The 17650-nt window shown below is 35.6% G+C and overlaps 1 protein-coding gene across 8 annotated transcripts in view; it reads right to left on the bottom strand.

Moving 5' to 3' along the window:
- The window catches only part of STX18 (syntaxin 18), a 70607-nt gene that overhangs the window by 16513 nt on the left and 36444 nt on the right, over window positions 1-17650 (bottom strand). For 5 of the 8 annotated variants that reach the window (XM_075148749.1, XM_075148751.1, XM_075148753.1 and 2 more), the window contains 4 exons: window positions 7158-7273; window positions 6010-6087; window positions 5842-5908; window positions 1916-2031 (listed from right to left, as the gene is read on the bottom strand). In XM_075148749.1, coding sequence (XP_075004850.1) covers window positions 1916-2031; window positions 5842-5908; window positions 6010-6087; window positions 7158-7273 — 377 coding nt within the window. Of the gene's footprint in view, window positions 1-1915; window positions 2032-5841; window positions 5909-6009; window positions 6088-7157; window positions 7274-17121; window positions 17310-17650 lie in introns of all 8 variants that reach the window. The other 3 variants (XM_075148755.1, XM_075148756.1, XM_075148750.1) reach the window with 3 other exon arrangements.

The following is a 17650-nucleotide window of genomic DNA, read 5'->3' as shown; positions in this document are numbered from 1 at the left end:
TACGCAAAGGACCCAGGCACGCTGATGATGGCTAATTCATAAACACAAATGATCACCATTCTCTAAACCACCAACATCCTGAGAATGAAATGGTTTATTTTAAACACAATAATTTCTCCAATTTCTTAAAAATTTGAAAAGTTACTTGTAAAAAAAAAAAATTATCAAAGGCTACAAGATTTAAACTGAGCTTCTTGTTTCCTAGTCATCTCATTCATGCTATTCCCATGCTTCGACAACCACCTACCAGCAAAGTCACAAGGCTCATTTCTATAAGAAGCAGCAACCAACACTTACACTTACGTGAGGAATCACAGGCTGCGTGCATTTACAAACTGTTTCAGACTGATTTATTTTGATATACAAATTTCATAGTTTTCTCAAAGACTAGTCAGCATCCCTCATAAGTACTGCATCAGCATCACTTATGTGATGGGACCCCCACCGTCTTATAAAAAATTAAAGCATAACCTAATAAAAGTGAAAACTGGAGTAATCAAAATTAACGTGCAAGAAACAAAGCTTCACTTTGTTTATTGCAGTGATTTGCTGTGTCCAAGACAACCAAAGAACAGCGTTTTCCACGGTGTGGCACAGATTTTTGGAGCTAAAAATTGTAATGACACTATGCGGTGGGAGTGCACACTTTCAGAGATTGCGGAGACATTCAGTAACAAGGAAAGAGCACAGGGCAACAAAGATGCTACTATGCTGCTGCTTCTCTGCTGCACTAGCTCACAGCTGCGAAACACAGATAACGTGTTAAGGTGAAACTCATCTATGTGCCTGTGTGCTGCATCCCTTAAGAGATACTACAAAAACGTAGTAAGCACTGGAAATGACACATAATCAAAATCTTTACTTCTTACAATAAATTCAGTATCAGGGAGAAAAAAAAAACCCCAAACCATACTGATAGGGCTGCAGAAGTACAAACTGGTTAGGAAGATAAGCAATGCTGTATCAGAAAATGAAACCATTCGCACACTGTGAGTTAATTCAGTATTAGAGTCTTCATCCAGAAATGGAGTACCCACTTCACATGAATCCACACTTTGTATGGCCTAAAGTCACCGACCAGAGGAACTGTACTCTTAATAAAAATCACCAAACAAACAATAACTGATTATCAGAATAATATTGCCATCCAATGCATTTCTTCTACCTTGATGAAGCATTATCCTAATGTAATCTCACATTTCATACCGTATCTGTTTCTCTCCAAAAATAATTTTCATGCTGTAAATCACAGGATGCCTTGGACTCCTCTACACAGTACAAGCAGGAGAACTCAAGCCAGGCAAAGCAACTCCAGAATCACAGGAACAAGATTTCTATTTAGGTGTGCAACCTGAAATTAGATGCAATCCTGCCAGCAGGGAAACTCAATGCTGTGAAGAAGAACATCCCCAGAACTACTGGATCTGGCCAGCCAGTAACCTCCCCTCTACGAGCATATTCCACCTTTGAGTTCCTACTATTGAGGTGTCCAACTCAAGGTCTCTGTGCTTAAAAACTAGAAAATGTTCCCAGAAAGTCACTGAGCTACTTTCCAATTGCTTGCCATCAGTGAAAGGAATGTGGAAAAATCAGACAGATCTCAGAAGATATGTAAGTAGATGCATATTGATAAAAATAAATAAAAAGGAAAGAGTTCTCACAGAGTTTATTGAGAGGATGAGGAATCCAGCAAGGCATAAGACTTTTTTAGCTGGTTGGAAAAAGCATGTCAAAAAGTTTAAGATTTTCCTTCCTCAGTCTCACAATGTGCTTCACAAAAGCCTGATCAAGTCAGGGAAGATGAAAATAGAAAAGGTGCAAGTCACAGGAACAGGCCCTTGTAATGTGAAGGAAGTACTATTGACCAGACAGGTCTTGCCACAAAAAGTAAAATATAACTACATTTTCTTCTTACCTTTGCTTTCCTCAGCAGAAAGTTTTTCTTCAGAATCATCTAAAGGATTCTGTGAAGATTTTTCAGGGGAAAGAGGCGATTTGGAGACATTGCTCTGCTCAGGTTCAAGTCGGGACCTAGAAGCACAAGAGCCTATAATATAACTGTCATTACACAGTTGAATTTTTCTAAAATGAGAACAACCACAGATTATTAAGTTCAACACTAACTCTTGCAAATTTCACGTTAAAGATTTCCCAGTCAAGATACAAAATGTACTTAGCAACTTTCACTGAAACATTATTACAAAAGCAAAGAAAGCACAAATAGTATTCCTGAACAAAACACATTACATGTTCAGAGTTGAGGGGAATTTTGAAGGCTATAGCATAAACACACAGACATTTTATGAACGTTCCTTTCAAAAATCCAGTGTATTAAAATACATATATTTTTAAAAAAACAAACAAACAACATTTTGGTCATACTGAAAATTCTTTTTAGTAGCAACAGCCAACACCACTACTTTATTTTTTTTTCCAAGTAATAATCACCATTTTACTTTATATTGTCAATTATCATAACGGAAAAGTAAGAAAATACAACAGAATTAGCTTTTTCCTGAAACAAGTATTTTTATCTAACTATCTTTAAAGAATAGTTTAACCAGGATGAAAGTGATCCTTATCTTGTCTGCCAAAAGACACAATAGACCATTTAGAAGCAAGGAAAAGAAAAAAACGTATGCAGTGGACAGATATATACTACATCGAAGTCCCTGCTATGTAATTTTAATACAAAGGCAATGCAAAAAATGAGAAGCATATTCAGTGATTATATATTAAGTACTTGTCAAGTACATTTCACTGTGGCACCAAAAAAAATTTAAAATTAGTGGCAACATATTTTTTCCAGTAAACTTCTGTGGTTTATTGTTGTCTACAATGACTTCTGTAACTGCTATGTAGTAGACAATTAAATGCTTAGCAATTACGCTGTTAGAGAAGCTAAAGAACAAAAAACCAAAAAGCAATGGGCTGAATCACCTGCTGTGCCACCTTCATCACTTCCTCCCCTCTCAAATATAATCAACAGTTAATCTCATTATGATCTGCAATCTTGCCCTGCTGCTTAACAAAAGATGTTGCATTTTGTGTTCCTTTCCTTCTTTGTATTGTGTCTAAATTCTAACCCATAATTAGAAAATTCTGAGAAAAACAGAATATAATGCATTAGTCATCACTGAATGACTATATTATTTAAAGAAAAAAACCCAAACAGTAACAGGGAACCTTTCTTAGTTCTAAAAACTCTGCAAGTACTGGGCTTTTGGTAATTTTACCAAAAAGAACTCCTCTTCTCTCATCTCCTCCTTCTCAACTCCCAAATTTGCCTAATAATGAGGAAAAAAGACTTATCCGGATGTCCATGCAGTTCAAATAATAGTTCTGATAATAATAATAAAACACCAATTCCCCAGAAAATAAAAATTATCAGCTTGATTTGAATAATTGCATACAAAATTCACAAGATATTCTAATGGAAAAAGAAGTTTAAAATTGAAATGAAATATAATTTTGAATACCAATAAATATAAAAACTGAAAACCACAACCAAGTACCTTTACAGAAAAAGCTGCTTGTGTTTCTATTTTTCGACTTTTCATTCTGAGCAACTAGTCCTATGTAATTGGCAGAACTTTTTAATCAAAGATATGAGTTAACACATAAAGGCAAATTATGTAAGAAAATTATAACACTCAGGCAATTTGTTGAAGACCCTAGGATGTTTATTAATATAAAAGGAAACATGATGAAATATATTTCTACTGCAAACCTTTCAGTATTGTCTGATACACGCATTTTTTAAGTTGACTAAATTGCCCGAAAGATCTGCACTAAAATTAATTTACTTTTAAAGAAATGTATTCCTTTATTGTTTGTTGTCCTTACTTCGCACAGTTATGTGCATGCTTCATATGTGCTAATGTACGAAGCTTTCAATTAAAAACGAAGAAAATGCCTGGGATGCACATATTTAAAGAATGCCTACTTCTTTTAAGTGATGGAACATGTTCTTATTATCACGTAAAGCATCTGCTGAAATCCTTGGGGAAATTACAAATCAACTAGTTGAAGGCATATGAAAAAAGACAATTTTTCTTCAAGTCATCATAAAGATTGGTTTATGCCCTGTGATTTATTTAAATTGAATTTTAATTTAAATGACAATTTAGCCATTACATCACATCTGCAATGCATACAGACTCCACCTGGTCAACATCTGTTTTCTAGTTCTTACATCCGTAAAAAGAGGCAAAGAGGTACCCTCCAGTATTACATAAAAGGACTGCATCTTCTGGGTTATTTTGTAATGCCTTATTGCTCTTTATTTAAGTGGTATTCTAACTTCTGAAATAGCTCTTTCATTGCTCCATGTTTAGAGTACATCAAATTGAGTGGTTTTCTCTGTTTAATCATATAAAAAATCTTGAATTTCTCGTATCTGGGATTTCACATGGAAACAATAATATAAGAGTACATCAAACAGAAGAGCTGGTATTTGTTAACCAATTCTATAACTGCAGGAGCCATGCTATCTTTCTTTGAAGTTCTTCAGTGTGAAGAATACTGATAAGGTTATGTATTTTTACACACAAAAATATTACACAGTTTGTTTCTGTATGTTTTTTCTGAAAAGTTATGGGAGTTACAAAAATACCAATGCCTTACTTTTCTCTCATTACTTCTTATCAAATTTCAGAACTGGTTTGGGGTATTTTGTTTACTTGGTTTTGGCTCGTACTACTATTTATGTCTCAGGAGGATATATTTGAGTGAATCTAATTGTGCTTAATAATGCTGAATCACTCTGAATAAAAGATACTTACACACTTTTGAAAACATCTCTCTAGTTTCAATGTAAATAGCTGATTGAGCCAAACACTAAACTGATAAAGCAGTATTAAGTCTTGGAAAAACACTCAAGATTTTATTTATTGATATATATGTTCTAGAATTTGTTATTTTTAAATTAAAATGTACATAACGGAACTTAAGGTTAGAATTCAAATAATGCAGACATGGAAAGCCTTTCAGGTATTAAATAAATTGCAAATCTATTCATTCTCCTTGTCATTCTTACGCCTGGGAGTGTGCAGAAAAAAAAACTGAAAAAGTATGTTTTTTGATACTTGATTGAAGAAAACAAACAAACAAACAAACAAAAAACCACCAGACCAAAAAGCCAGCCAGCACATCATCTTTAACTTCTCCTAGACATTTTCACCTCCACGTCAGCAGCCTGAACATATGCCATGATAGGAAGCAGAAACTCTTTTGTTTCAGTTAAGAAGTTACATTCAAGGTTTTTATTTTAATCATGTCTCTACTTGCCATGAAGACTCACCATCTCAAGTAGCATTTATTCACAACATAATAATTTGCTTTAGCAGAAAGATAGTGGCTTAAAAAAAAGAAGAAAAAAAAAAGAGACAAAAAAGAAAGAGAACGGGAGAGAGAAGTGAACACCTCTTGTACCTAAACAGACAGTATTCTAAATAGCATTTTTGAGACATGTTACCAATGTGCAGGATTTCATTCTAAATTAGTTTATGCAGAATATTATTTAATGGGACACACAAAAATATTTTGTGGCATTTGTAGAAGTCCAACAGGTTTATTAACCCACATTTTACTGATTTGGTGCTTTAATCATTTACATAAATGAGAAGTACAACACTATATTGGCACGCTGCCATTTACAGCCAACTTCACATGCCAGAAGTTTAAAAGAGCCCTGGAATGCACCTGCTGACAGCAGAAGTTGCTCATCCAACTACAGATTTCCATTAAAACAATCTCCTTAGAATCTAAACATGAATAATAGTTTTGCTGAATGTCCTACAAACGAAAGGTACAGTTAAACTATCTTTTGACACTACTCACAGTCTCTTCTTATCTATTACTCGCTTAACCCGGATGGCTCTTTGTTCAGAATACAGCTTACACACTCCTGTTTAAGACAGCAGTAATGAAAACTTCAGGTTAGAAGAGCATGATTTCTTTCTTGGAAAATACAATCATTAACTTAACTGTTCAATAAATACTAAGTACTTTTTAAATAATCTTCAATGAAGTCCAAGACAGCTGTTCTGTGCTCCTTTACCTGAGCAGACTGGACACCCTTGTGTGCTGAAATACAAAAGATATAACACAATCTTTTAACTCTTTACTGAATTGCACAAAAGTTTGCGTTTTTAGTTGGTATGCAAGTTATATTCAAGAGCCTATTAACATTTTATATATGTTATATAAATATTATATATAGCTATGTTTAAATATAGGTTCTGTAAAACAGCAGATCTTTACAACAAACCAAAAGCTGAAAACAACTAGTTTTTACAATATTATGTTACTGATTTATTATATATGCCACTGAGTCATATTATGTCAATTAAATTTCTAAACAAGAATAGATGTCACCAAGCTAAGCACAGCAAAACAGATCTAGAGATTTAACTTACTTAAAATATTGAACTTCTAAAATTTTAAATTCTCCAGTGTATAAACTATGTGGAATACTTTGTGATTTATTGTGTCATGCATCTTTGTAATTCACATATATTAATATTTCTTATTTTGATACTACGTAGTTCCCACGCATGACTGACTTTCAATGATTCTGAATAATGCTACAACTATGTTTAGATGGCATTTCAAAGCTGATGAAAATCTTTGGTATACTGATAAAGTACACATACAGCAAGTCAACTTGAAAATGGCAAAACAGAAGTTCTCTCTACAATTTTCATAAGACAGTGTTGTAAAGGTATGATCCCATACTCAAGTTGTCAAAAACGCTGTTACTTTACCAGGACTCTGTTAAAGTTATTTAATTATCTCAAAGTTGGAAAGATTATACTTGTAATACCTTACTGGTGGACAAGCTAGAAAGAGACAATCACTGAATTTAGTGAGCCCCTGTGCCACTATGCTAAATTACTATTCAAGTAGGAAATATTTAAGACTATCTTTTTTACACTTGAACAAATAAATAAATTCTATCCTCTGGCTTCTCCTTCCACTAACATTAAAGAAAATTAAGTACAGTACTAATCAGCCAATGGTATTACACAGATGCAACAAAAAGGCAATAAGACTTCACCAATCTCTTTCCAAAAGCATTTCACTATCCAATATTCAGCATTATATTAGCCTTTATCAATAACTGAGAAAAAACATTTAAGAGTTGTTCAGTTTACCTTCTGTTCTCAGCTGATGAATGGCATCGGCACATGTCCTCATAAATATCTGAGCATCTTGATCTATCTGATCACGCTCTGTATCTGTCATCCTCACATACTCAGACATAATATGGCTGAGAAACAAGACAAACTGTCACTTAAGAAATTCCCAACATAAAATCTACAAGTACACATTTTAGACCTTCTTCCCACTCATCATCTCACAGAAGCTTTTCTGCAACTGATTTTTCTGACTTTCACGGAAGAAGTAAAAAGTACAATAACCATCACGGATAAAAACGCCACTTCTATAAAGCTGAGAGGTTTTTTTTAAAACATTTTTGACTAGGAAAAGATGTAGAAAAAGCAATGTATGCTATCATCTCGTACATAATCAAATACTGAGCAGATAAGGAGAAAATACAACTAGAAAATATATCATTACCCTCAGTACTTATTCCAATGAGGCATATTTTAAGTCTAAAAACACAAAAACAATTAGGATAAAGGAATAGCTCAAATGTTGGAAGAAGTGAAAAAAATTGGAACTTATTTTACTTAAATGTATGTTTTCATTATCCTAAATACTGAGCTTCATTTCTAAAGTAGCTGTACTATGAAATTTGTGAATTCAAACCATAGTAGAGAAGAATATTGGAAAATAACGCACATTTTTAATATCAAGAGATTACAAGACTTATTAAACCCTGCTCCCATTGTTTATTTCTATTTTACATAATATATTACATATTTAATATTTTCTAATAGGATTAATATATCTTTTTGTTACTAAATTAATAAAAATGGAGGCCTGTCAGTAAAATATTAATACATTGTAGATAACCACCAGAAAAGCATATTGTATAAAGGTATTTCACAGTGTTTCCACAGCCATAGATGCCAGGATGATAAAACTTTGCTACAGCATCTTATCATCTTGGGTTTCCTGATGACACAATCATCACAGCCTATTATATTTACCTTTAAAAACAGGAAAGAAAACCTTAACTCATACACTCATTTTAATTTAGATTTTTATTTACATGTGAAAATTTCCCCACTTCTTCAAGGTATGTATAAAGCAACTATATTAATGCAGTAATACAAGTAAAAAGAAGGGATCTTCAGTTTGCAAAGCCAGCCTGATACCCTTAGAGATCTCTTACATACATCACTGCAATAAACGCCAAGTCTTCCCTGTGTCTTGCTGCAATCCCTGCCACGGGAATGCCTACAACCAATTCACATCACCCATCTCATCATCTCTCATCACATACAAAACCACCAGCTCCTTCCTGCATCTTCAATGTACTGTCAGCATGGATCTTCCAGATCTCCCCCACAAAGTTTTAAGCTTACTCTAATGTCCCTGACTATTACACCAAAATGTCTTCATTCCCATCCCATGTGACTGATTGCACATGAAAAAAGCAGCATCTGTGGTTCATCTGGCTTGAAAATTAGTTTCTGCTTACTGGCCAGCTAGTGCACAAGCACAGATCAGCCAGCAAACAGTAAGGCAAACTAATTAGAAGTAATATTCTGTATTTTACTTGTTTGTTTCCAACACTGTCATGTATTTGACATCTAAACACCAGGATTTTTTTCCCCTCTCGTTAAAACTATTTTAAGTGTTATAAAATTATTTTTTATAACTTACAGAAAACTTACAGAAAAGCAGCCATATATAGTGTTTCCATTTATATTTCACTAGATGAATTGCTCTCCTTTGGTCAGGACAGATGGGTTTAATAGATTTGTGGCAAAATCCCTATCGCAACTGTAATCAGTGGTCTTCTAAGCTGTAAGACTAATTTGCACTGAGAAAGCAGCTTTTGAATGACGAAAGATTTAAAATAGTCTGATTTTAGAGATATCTGATGGAAAGGCTTTCCACAGCCTGGTTAAGATGACATACTGATAGCTACATATGCAATATAAGATAACTCATATTGTTAAATATATTTAGGACAGATCTCTCCCCCACTCCCTTTGCACAGCTTATATAGGGGCTTTTTATTACTAATCTATGGCATAAGCAAGTTCTCAGCACGTGTAAAGCCAGAAAATCCATTCTGACATCCATCTCCACACAGGCCCAGACAGAAGGGGACCATTAAGATCATCTGGTATGGGATAATGCATAACATTGCTTAGCAATCCACACCTAGAGAGTTACTTGAGCATGTTAGGGCACACAGATTCAGATGGAAAATAAGGATGGAGTAACAGCTTCATGATGGCCCCTTGATGAAGCAAAAAAATCTCCACTTTTCTATTTCAAATTACAATAATAAGTTCTGGCTGGTCTGCTACTGAACAGAGTATAAAGTTCTTGTCTTTATATGTCTAGGTTCTTGTACCCTGCTGTCCTGGTTTTGGCTGGGATAGAGTTAAATTTCTTCCTAGTGCTGTGGTTTGGATTTAGTATGAGAAGAATGTTGATAACACACCGATGTTTTCAGTTGTTGCTAAGTACCCTCCTAGTCAAGGACTTTTCAGCTTCCCATGCTCTGCCAAGTGCAGAAGAGGCTGGGAGGGAACACAGCCGGGACAGCTGGTCCAGCTGGCCAACGGGGTATTCCATACCATGTGACATCATGATCAGTATATGAATGGGAGGCATGGTCCAGGAAGTAGCGATCGCTACTTGATTATCAGTCAGTGCAGGTGGTGAGCAATTGCATTTTGCATCACTCATTTTGTATATTCTATCATCATTATTATTATTATTATCATCCCTTCTTTTTCTGTTCTATTAAGCTGTCTTTATCTCAATCCATGAATTTTACTGGGTTTTTTTCGATTCTCTTCCCCATCCCACTGAGGCGGGGCGGGCAGCGAGCGAGCGGCTGTGTGGTGTTTGGCTGCCTCCCATGTTAAGCCATAACACCTGCCCAGCTTTCTGGTATTCGCACAGTTCTATGCTTTCAACGCACTTTTTAACATTACAGGGTAAAATAAAGATGACAAAATGCAAACCAGAATTTTCTTTTAAATCAGACCTAGAAATACATATAAAAAACCTGCCACAGGCATGCTTTATTTTTTACTCACAGTGTAACTACTAGTAATATAGTGATATGCTGAGGAAAATTGTAACAGCTCTAACATTGGGAAACAAGTTGTTCAGTTACTTTTCATAGTTGCTGATACAAAAATATGGTAGATTAAATTCCTGAATAGGAGTTTCACAGCTCCAAAGGTAGCAAAATGCAGCTTAATCCAGTAAAAAAGAAATTGAATACTTTTCCTTTTATAACTGCTTACAACTTACATAGTGTCTAGTACCAGCACTTTTGAACAAGAGCTGGTCAAGGCACTCGGAGGCAAGGATACCTGAAACCCAGCCTCCTTGGGAAGGCAAGAACAGAGTCATACAATCACATCCCATTATGTCAAAACACATATGGCATCCACTATATTAACAGGGTACTGAAGTCCGCATTGCACTCCCCAGTAAAACTGAACATGGAGATTATACTGCAAATCCATCTAATCACCATCCTCTAGCCTTACTGTGAAAAGAACCACTCATTTAAAAAGAACAGGCCAAGGAAAAACAAAAACACACAAAAATACCCCAACCAACCAAACAAAAAAAATCCAGCTGTGTCCTGTATGTCAGAGACACAAATACTTGCTCAGAAGTGCAGTGGCAGTATCATAGCAATGGGCTGATACATCACTAAATCAAGAAAGGTCAAACAAACCAGGTTTTTCAGAAGCAATCAGAAGAATTAGCCAAGACACACACTAGCTAATGCATGCAGATAAAGAAGGGAGAAAGGGGGAAAAGAAATTCTTCTAGATTTTTATCCTAATCAACAGGAGAAAGCTTCATGAGAAACTTGGGCTGGAAGGCAACTTGGGTTATTTGTGATTTTTAAGGTGGGTGAAGAGTAAGATAAAGACAGTGGCCATCAAGAAGGCAGACTTCAATAGTCTAGAAAAATTAGTAGGTTAAATTGCATAGAAAAAGGGAACCTAAAAAGGAACAGAAAAGAATTCAGGTGAACTAATAGTTTTTGTATAAAAATGACGTTATAATCTGCAACTCTGCCCTTGATGAAAGGGAAGAATAGGTAATGCAGTAAGAGATCAGCTTAGCTACTTCATGAGCTCTTCATTGAGCTCTAACACAAAAAAGCAGAATACAGAAAATGCAAATTAGGTCTGATTGCTACTGACAAGTCTAAAGGAACACAGCATGTAGGGAGACAATCAGAAAAGGGTCAAGTGCAGGACGAGACACAACTGGCAAGGGATACCAATGATAACAAGAGATTACTCTGCAAATATTATTAAGAGAAACACCTAAAATAGGAAATGCATCAAATGAAAGGATGTATCCTCACTGCTAAGAACTAGGGGAGAATAAGTGAGTGCTAGGTCGATGAAAAGATGAAGTGTAGCAACTATCTTTAAAAAATAGGGTTAAAGAAAAAAAAAAAGCAGAGGACTTATAGACCACTCATCCTAGGAAAATACAGGAACAAATAATTAAACAATTTTTAAGCGCTTAGGAAAGAACAAAAAGATAACCAGTAGCCAAGATGTATTAAGAATAAGTCATATGCAGTGTAATTTACTTCTGGGATGCAGTAACAGGTCTTACTGATGGATGAAAAGCAATCATTGCTATATATCTTCTCTTTAGTGTGGCTTTTGTTACCACCTCACATGACATTCTCAAGCTACCAGTGAATAAATGAGTTAGAAGAAACAAGCACCATATGGATGTGAAACTCTTTGAAAAGCTGAACTTGGAGTAGTTATACACAAAAACAGAAGGACACACTGAGTTGTGTTCCACAGACGTTTGTCCTAAATTTGATGCTATTTAATACTTTTATTAACAACTCAGACAGCAGAATGGAGTATACACTTACTAAATTTGCAAAGGCATAACACTAAGTGAATTAAAACTGTATCAAGAGAACAAGACTTCAATTCAAAACAATACTGCCAACTTGGAGAAATAACATGAAGAATTTGAATAAGGAACGGTCAGAGGCTCTTTGTTGCAGCAGGAACAATTATCTGAACCCACAGAGAAGGGGAAACAACTGACTAGGGAACAGTTTTTCAGAAAGTCATCTGGGATCACATTGGATCATAAACCGAACGTAACAACAACATGTTATTGCATAAAAAGTCATCATTACAGTGGGATGCATAAATGCAGTGTAATCCATTATGAATGAAAGATAATCTTTCTGCTATCCTTAGCTTTGGACAAGGCCTCAGCTGGAGTTTTGTTTCATTTCAGCACCTCACTGCAACACCAGCTGTGACAGTGTCCAAAGGAGAGGAAAAAGTACTATCAAATGTTGAAGCAAACACATATGAAAAACCAGATATACTGTAATTGTTGATTCTAGATGTGGTGGTTTAACCTGGCAGGAAGCCAAATACCACGCAGCTGCTCACTCACTCCCCCCTCCCCTCGTGGGACGGGGAGAGAATCGGAAAGATAACAGTGAGAAAACTCATGGGTTTAGATAAAGACAGTTTAATAGAACAGAAAAGGGAAAATAATAATGATAATGATAGAATATACAAAATGAGTGATGCAGAATGCAATTGCTCACCACCTGTGCTGACCGATAACCAAGTAGCGATCGGTACTTCCTGGAACACACCTCCCGTTCATATACCGAGCATGACATCGTATGGTATGGAATACCCCGTTGGCCAGCTGGGCTAGCTGTCCTGGCTGTGCTCCCTCACAGCTTCTTCCAGAGCATGGAAGCTGGATGTCCTTGACTAGTAGACTTAGCAACAACTAAAAACATCAGTGTGTTATCAACATTCTTCTCATATTAAATCCAAACCACAGCACTGGGAAGAAATTTAACTCTATCCCAGCTGAAAACAGGACACTAGAAGAGACTGAGGAGAAACCAAAATAAGTTATTGTAAAAAAAGATAAAATTCTAGTAGCATAGATAAGGAAACAGGAAGAAGCAGAGGCAGGATATGGAATCTCCACTGAAAGAAATATTTAAAAGCAAGCTAAACACGGTGGTACAATGACTTAGTCATTCTCTTTTTGAATGTGTCAGCCATGCTCCTTCCAGCCTATCATTTCTATGATCCTATTTTGCTGGCAAAGCATGAGGAACCAGAGCTGATCGTTTTTGGGATTAGTAACTCTTTCTGCTGGTGCATAAAATATTTTCTGGTTACTGAGTCAATGAAGACACCAAATCAAGCAGAAAAACTTGATTTTCCTCCAACAAGAGAGAGAAGCAATAAAATGAAATAAACCAGTTCTAAAATATTGATATGTACTGTTTTAGCAGAGATATGCCCAATTTACCACCTGCAGATATTGCCTTACAAATATATACATAACTGTTTCCCCTCCCCCCCATAAGTGTGTAGGTATATGCACATATGTACATGTATGTATAATCTTAGTTTTAAATACAGCAGACATTTTTAAACTTCTTCCCTTTGGGCATCTAGTATGTTTTAAACTATTTTATTTCTTATTTAACTACTAAATTTAAACATTATTTATTCTGTTTTGTGCATTTTAATTTACTGCCTTTTTTCCATCCAAATGCTGTCCAACATAAATCCAAAGTAAAAACTTGTCTACTCAAATGACAAAACATTCCACAACAACATATTTAAAACATTTTTTTTTAAGTCTGTGGGGAAGCTTCAGCTACTAGAACAAGCAGTACAGGCACACCTGAATTAGTATTTTCAGTTTTGTAAAATATTGCTGAGAAATTCCAGCATGCTGCTACGAAGAATTACTATTTCTAAAATGTGATATATGAACATATTACAATCAAAAAAGAAGAGAAATAACTTGAAAATAATTCCCTGGAGAACAGGAAAATACTATATACTCCACCCTGAAGAAAGTCCTTACAAATCATCTACATGTTTTACTATCTTAGTATAACAAATAAAGCCTTGCTTCTTGTAAAAACACAATTAAGTCAAGATGAGAAAGCAGTCTGGCATTGCATAGCAGCCAGTAAGACACTATTTTTAGAGTCCTCTAATGCCTACTTCTTTTCTTTTATTGGTTAAGCCAAGGGAACACTCTCCACAAAACATAGGGTAAGCATTTAATGATTTTCTATTAGGTGGCAAACATGTAACTGATTTATTGCTTCTTTTTTTTTTTTAGCTTTACTAGGTAGATAAATGCTAGGGCAAGAGGCATAATTACCGGGCACCAATATTATTTTTTAAGACAGAAAAATAATTTGTTAAAGAGTTTTCTCAAAATATATTATTGCAATAAACAACATATGAAGTGTTCAAACACTTAACTGTACAGGACCACAGAAGCATGTAATGAAGACACATCAGAAGCCACTCATCCAGCCTTTCCTGTGGAAAAAGCATCATTTCTACTCAGAACCAATCTATGCTACACTGATGAACTACATAAATATCTCTGCAGTTGCAAAAGACAATAAATTAGATGTCTAATAATCCCAGATGGAAAGCTCTTCTCTCAAAGAGTGTCTTTTTAAGTATTAGGTGTTCTGTGGTCAAAATCTAGAATCCTCTCAATTCCTTTACAATGTCTGATTAAAACAGTAGAAATAACTACTGGTCTTTATACTGTCTAAACCTTGAAAGATCCTTCAGACAAACTGGAGACTGTGGAGGAATCCCAAGAGGACCATTTCAAATTCCCAAGTGTTAGGGCATTACAGCTAGCTCCTTGAACTATATTTAACACAAACGTCTTGGTGGTTCAGTGATCAAAAAATATGAAGGAGCTGATGATGAAAAGCAAAGGCACAAGTTGTTCACAGATGAAACATCAGACAATTTACTAAAGACTGAAAATAGGATCTCACACAGCATAGTGTAGAAAGCAACGGAGGAATGCATTATAGCAAATGGACTGACAGGAAGAATATATAGAATGTATAGCAGTCATACACTAAAAATGGGAAAGTAAGTAAAATCCTCATCTGAAAGGAATGATCACAGTTTGCTTAATAAGTAAAAATAAAAAAGCACCTGCATCTTGTTAACATTTTCAGGAACCAAGAGTCCCTGCCTTCTCCTTTCCAGGAAGAGTGATCAACTTGTTCTGCTGGAAACAGTTTATGACCAAAGGGAGACGAAAGAAATACCCCTGTAAATGAGAGTTTTCTAACAGGCCAGTTTCACGTTTCTTTCCATCATAACTCATGCTGTCAGTGGAAGATGATACCACATCTCCAGTACCACTAAAGCTCTCAGAAGTTCTATCCAGAGGAGAGAACGATGGTAGACAGGATAAAACAAGCAAGAAGTCAAAACGGAAAAGTTCCTTATCACAGAAAGCTGAAAACCAAGGTGTAAGAGAAAGCAAATGAATCCTGATAAACAGGAGACGACAAAGGTACAATTGCTTGTAAGTCGGTAAGCACAGATCACTGCATCACTAGTTTCACATGTTTTGCCATTCACGTATTTTATAGCTAACAGTCAAATCAAGAAGAAAGAAGGTGAATAAGCAATTACTAATTTTTGAACTTTTTGGACTTAATTTAGGTATTTCAGTTAAATATTTGAAGTTTGATAAAACGGGTCAGGGCCTTAGTTTCAACTAATCCTTCTTCCAGTTGTCTTTCACATTGCTAAACATCTTCCCCTAAAAATGAATTAAAGACATCCCTTCTGTAGCAGGCTATTTCATGTATGCCAAAAATAAAAACTCTATTAATAAAGAATTTATAGTCTGCAAAAGTAAGGTCAAGGAAGCAATCAAGGACCTGGATGTAACACATTACGAAGAAGTTTTACAAGGCGTACAATAATTCAACTTGGTAACTCAGAAGCCGAATTTCACCAACACGTCATGTTATAGTTGAAAAACAAATAGCAGGATTGACAAAATAGAGAGTAGTCAAATTTCATTAAAAAAATTAAACCTCCTACAGAAATTCCAGCACAGCCTTTTAGTATTAAGCTGTTTAAAAATTTTCCCCATAGCTTAAGTATTGAAAAGTTATTAAAACTGCTGTCTTGAATGAGTGAGGCATTTGCTAACACTGTGAGACTGACAGCATGGATGCGATGATCCTCTCTGCATCCACGAAGTAGAACAGCATAAGCAATGTAGTATGGAATTTGACAGTACTATCTGTTTTAAGTCTGACCATTAAGGACAGGATCAACTGCAATCACAGATGAGATCTGGAGGAAATGACACTTCCTTTTTCCTCTCCTTAGTTAACACCTGAGGTGTCGGGGGGGAGAATTACCATGATAACTGGTTAAAAGAGAGTTTACAAAAAGAACATTAAAAAAATTTTAGAAACCAAAATAGCTTGGACAAATTTTTACTCCTGTTATCACTTCAATTTTATGCACACTACTGGTAATAAAATACAAATACCCAAAATTTAACTGCTACTGACTGTTTGCTCTTACTGCAGTTATTTGCAGTTTCTCAGCTTATGCATTCACACGAAGTTTTCACACAGTAAAAACAGTTATTTCAGTATTAAATTGGTAGCTCCACCTAGTGTTGTTCATGACCTATTCCAACAGGAATTGAAAAGCAGAGAGCTAGTCATAACATGTAGCTGTATACTACTTCTGCTTGCTGCTTGCACACAGAATTGCCACCCACACCCCTGAGCTTCATTTTCACCAGCACTGACTACGAATAGCTCTCATGGCCTTACACTTACAAAACATGCCAAAATCATCTCTTTTTTTTGTCTCATTTTTGAAACAACAAAATACTGCTTTTAAAATCTCAGGGAGACAAAAAAAAGGTGCCAGAAATCTTCTGGCACCTTACTTAGGGACACATTTTGATACCACTGATTGTATAGTATTGCTATTACTGTGACAGACCCTTTCAGGCCTAGAAGTTGTTTCTCAGAAAGACTGTTCCTCCAGTATGGGCTGAGCCTAAGGAATAGCAGACGGCTCATCTGTTCCTATTGTCTTCTCCTGGGAGATGGATATCTGTCTGGGTAACACTCCTATTTGGTACCTGTGAAGCCTTTTGGAGAAAGGTATTAAACTGACTTGGGACTCAGTGTCTTCAACCCAAGATGACTTTAGACTGCATTTTCTCTACCTTGATTGCAGCAACAGCTTAGCTTTAGTCAGGGTTGTCGCAGAATTGGAATGCGGCCAGGGCTGACTCACCTCATGCAATACTGCAGTTATGTTGAGGGACTGGAGAAATACAACACAGGAAACTGTGAAGTTTCAGAAGATCCTTTAAAAGGGAGAGCTTACCTACATTGTTCCATTTGGATACACACACCCCCCAACTGAAATTGTTAAACTTCTTTTTACAACAGCAATGTTAGTTAAGTGGAGATACCTGTGAAGTATTTTTTGGAATGAAATACTGTGCAACCTATAATACGACTACTAAGTTTGCATATAACAAGACTTTCATTAAAAGGCAAGTTTTCCATTTCTCACATGATATGATTATTTGTACTCAGTTCACCAAAATACAAGTTGTGGTAACACTTAGATCTTAGGATAACTCGATTTAGTAATTCATT

The sequence above is a fragment of the Calonectris borealis genome, chromosome 4 (assembly GCF_964195595.1).
Source record: "Calonectris borealis chromosome 4, bCalBor7.hap1.2, whole genome shotgun sequence".
NCBI classification, from domain to species: Eukaryota; Metazoa; Chordata; class Aves; order Procellariiformes; family Procellariidae; genus Calonectris; species Calonectris borealis.
Note: the sequence above shows the minus strand (reverse complement) of the source record. Positions and strands in the feature narration are given on the sequence as shown.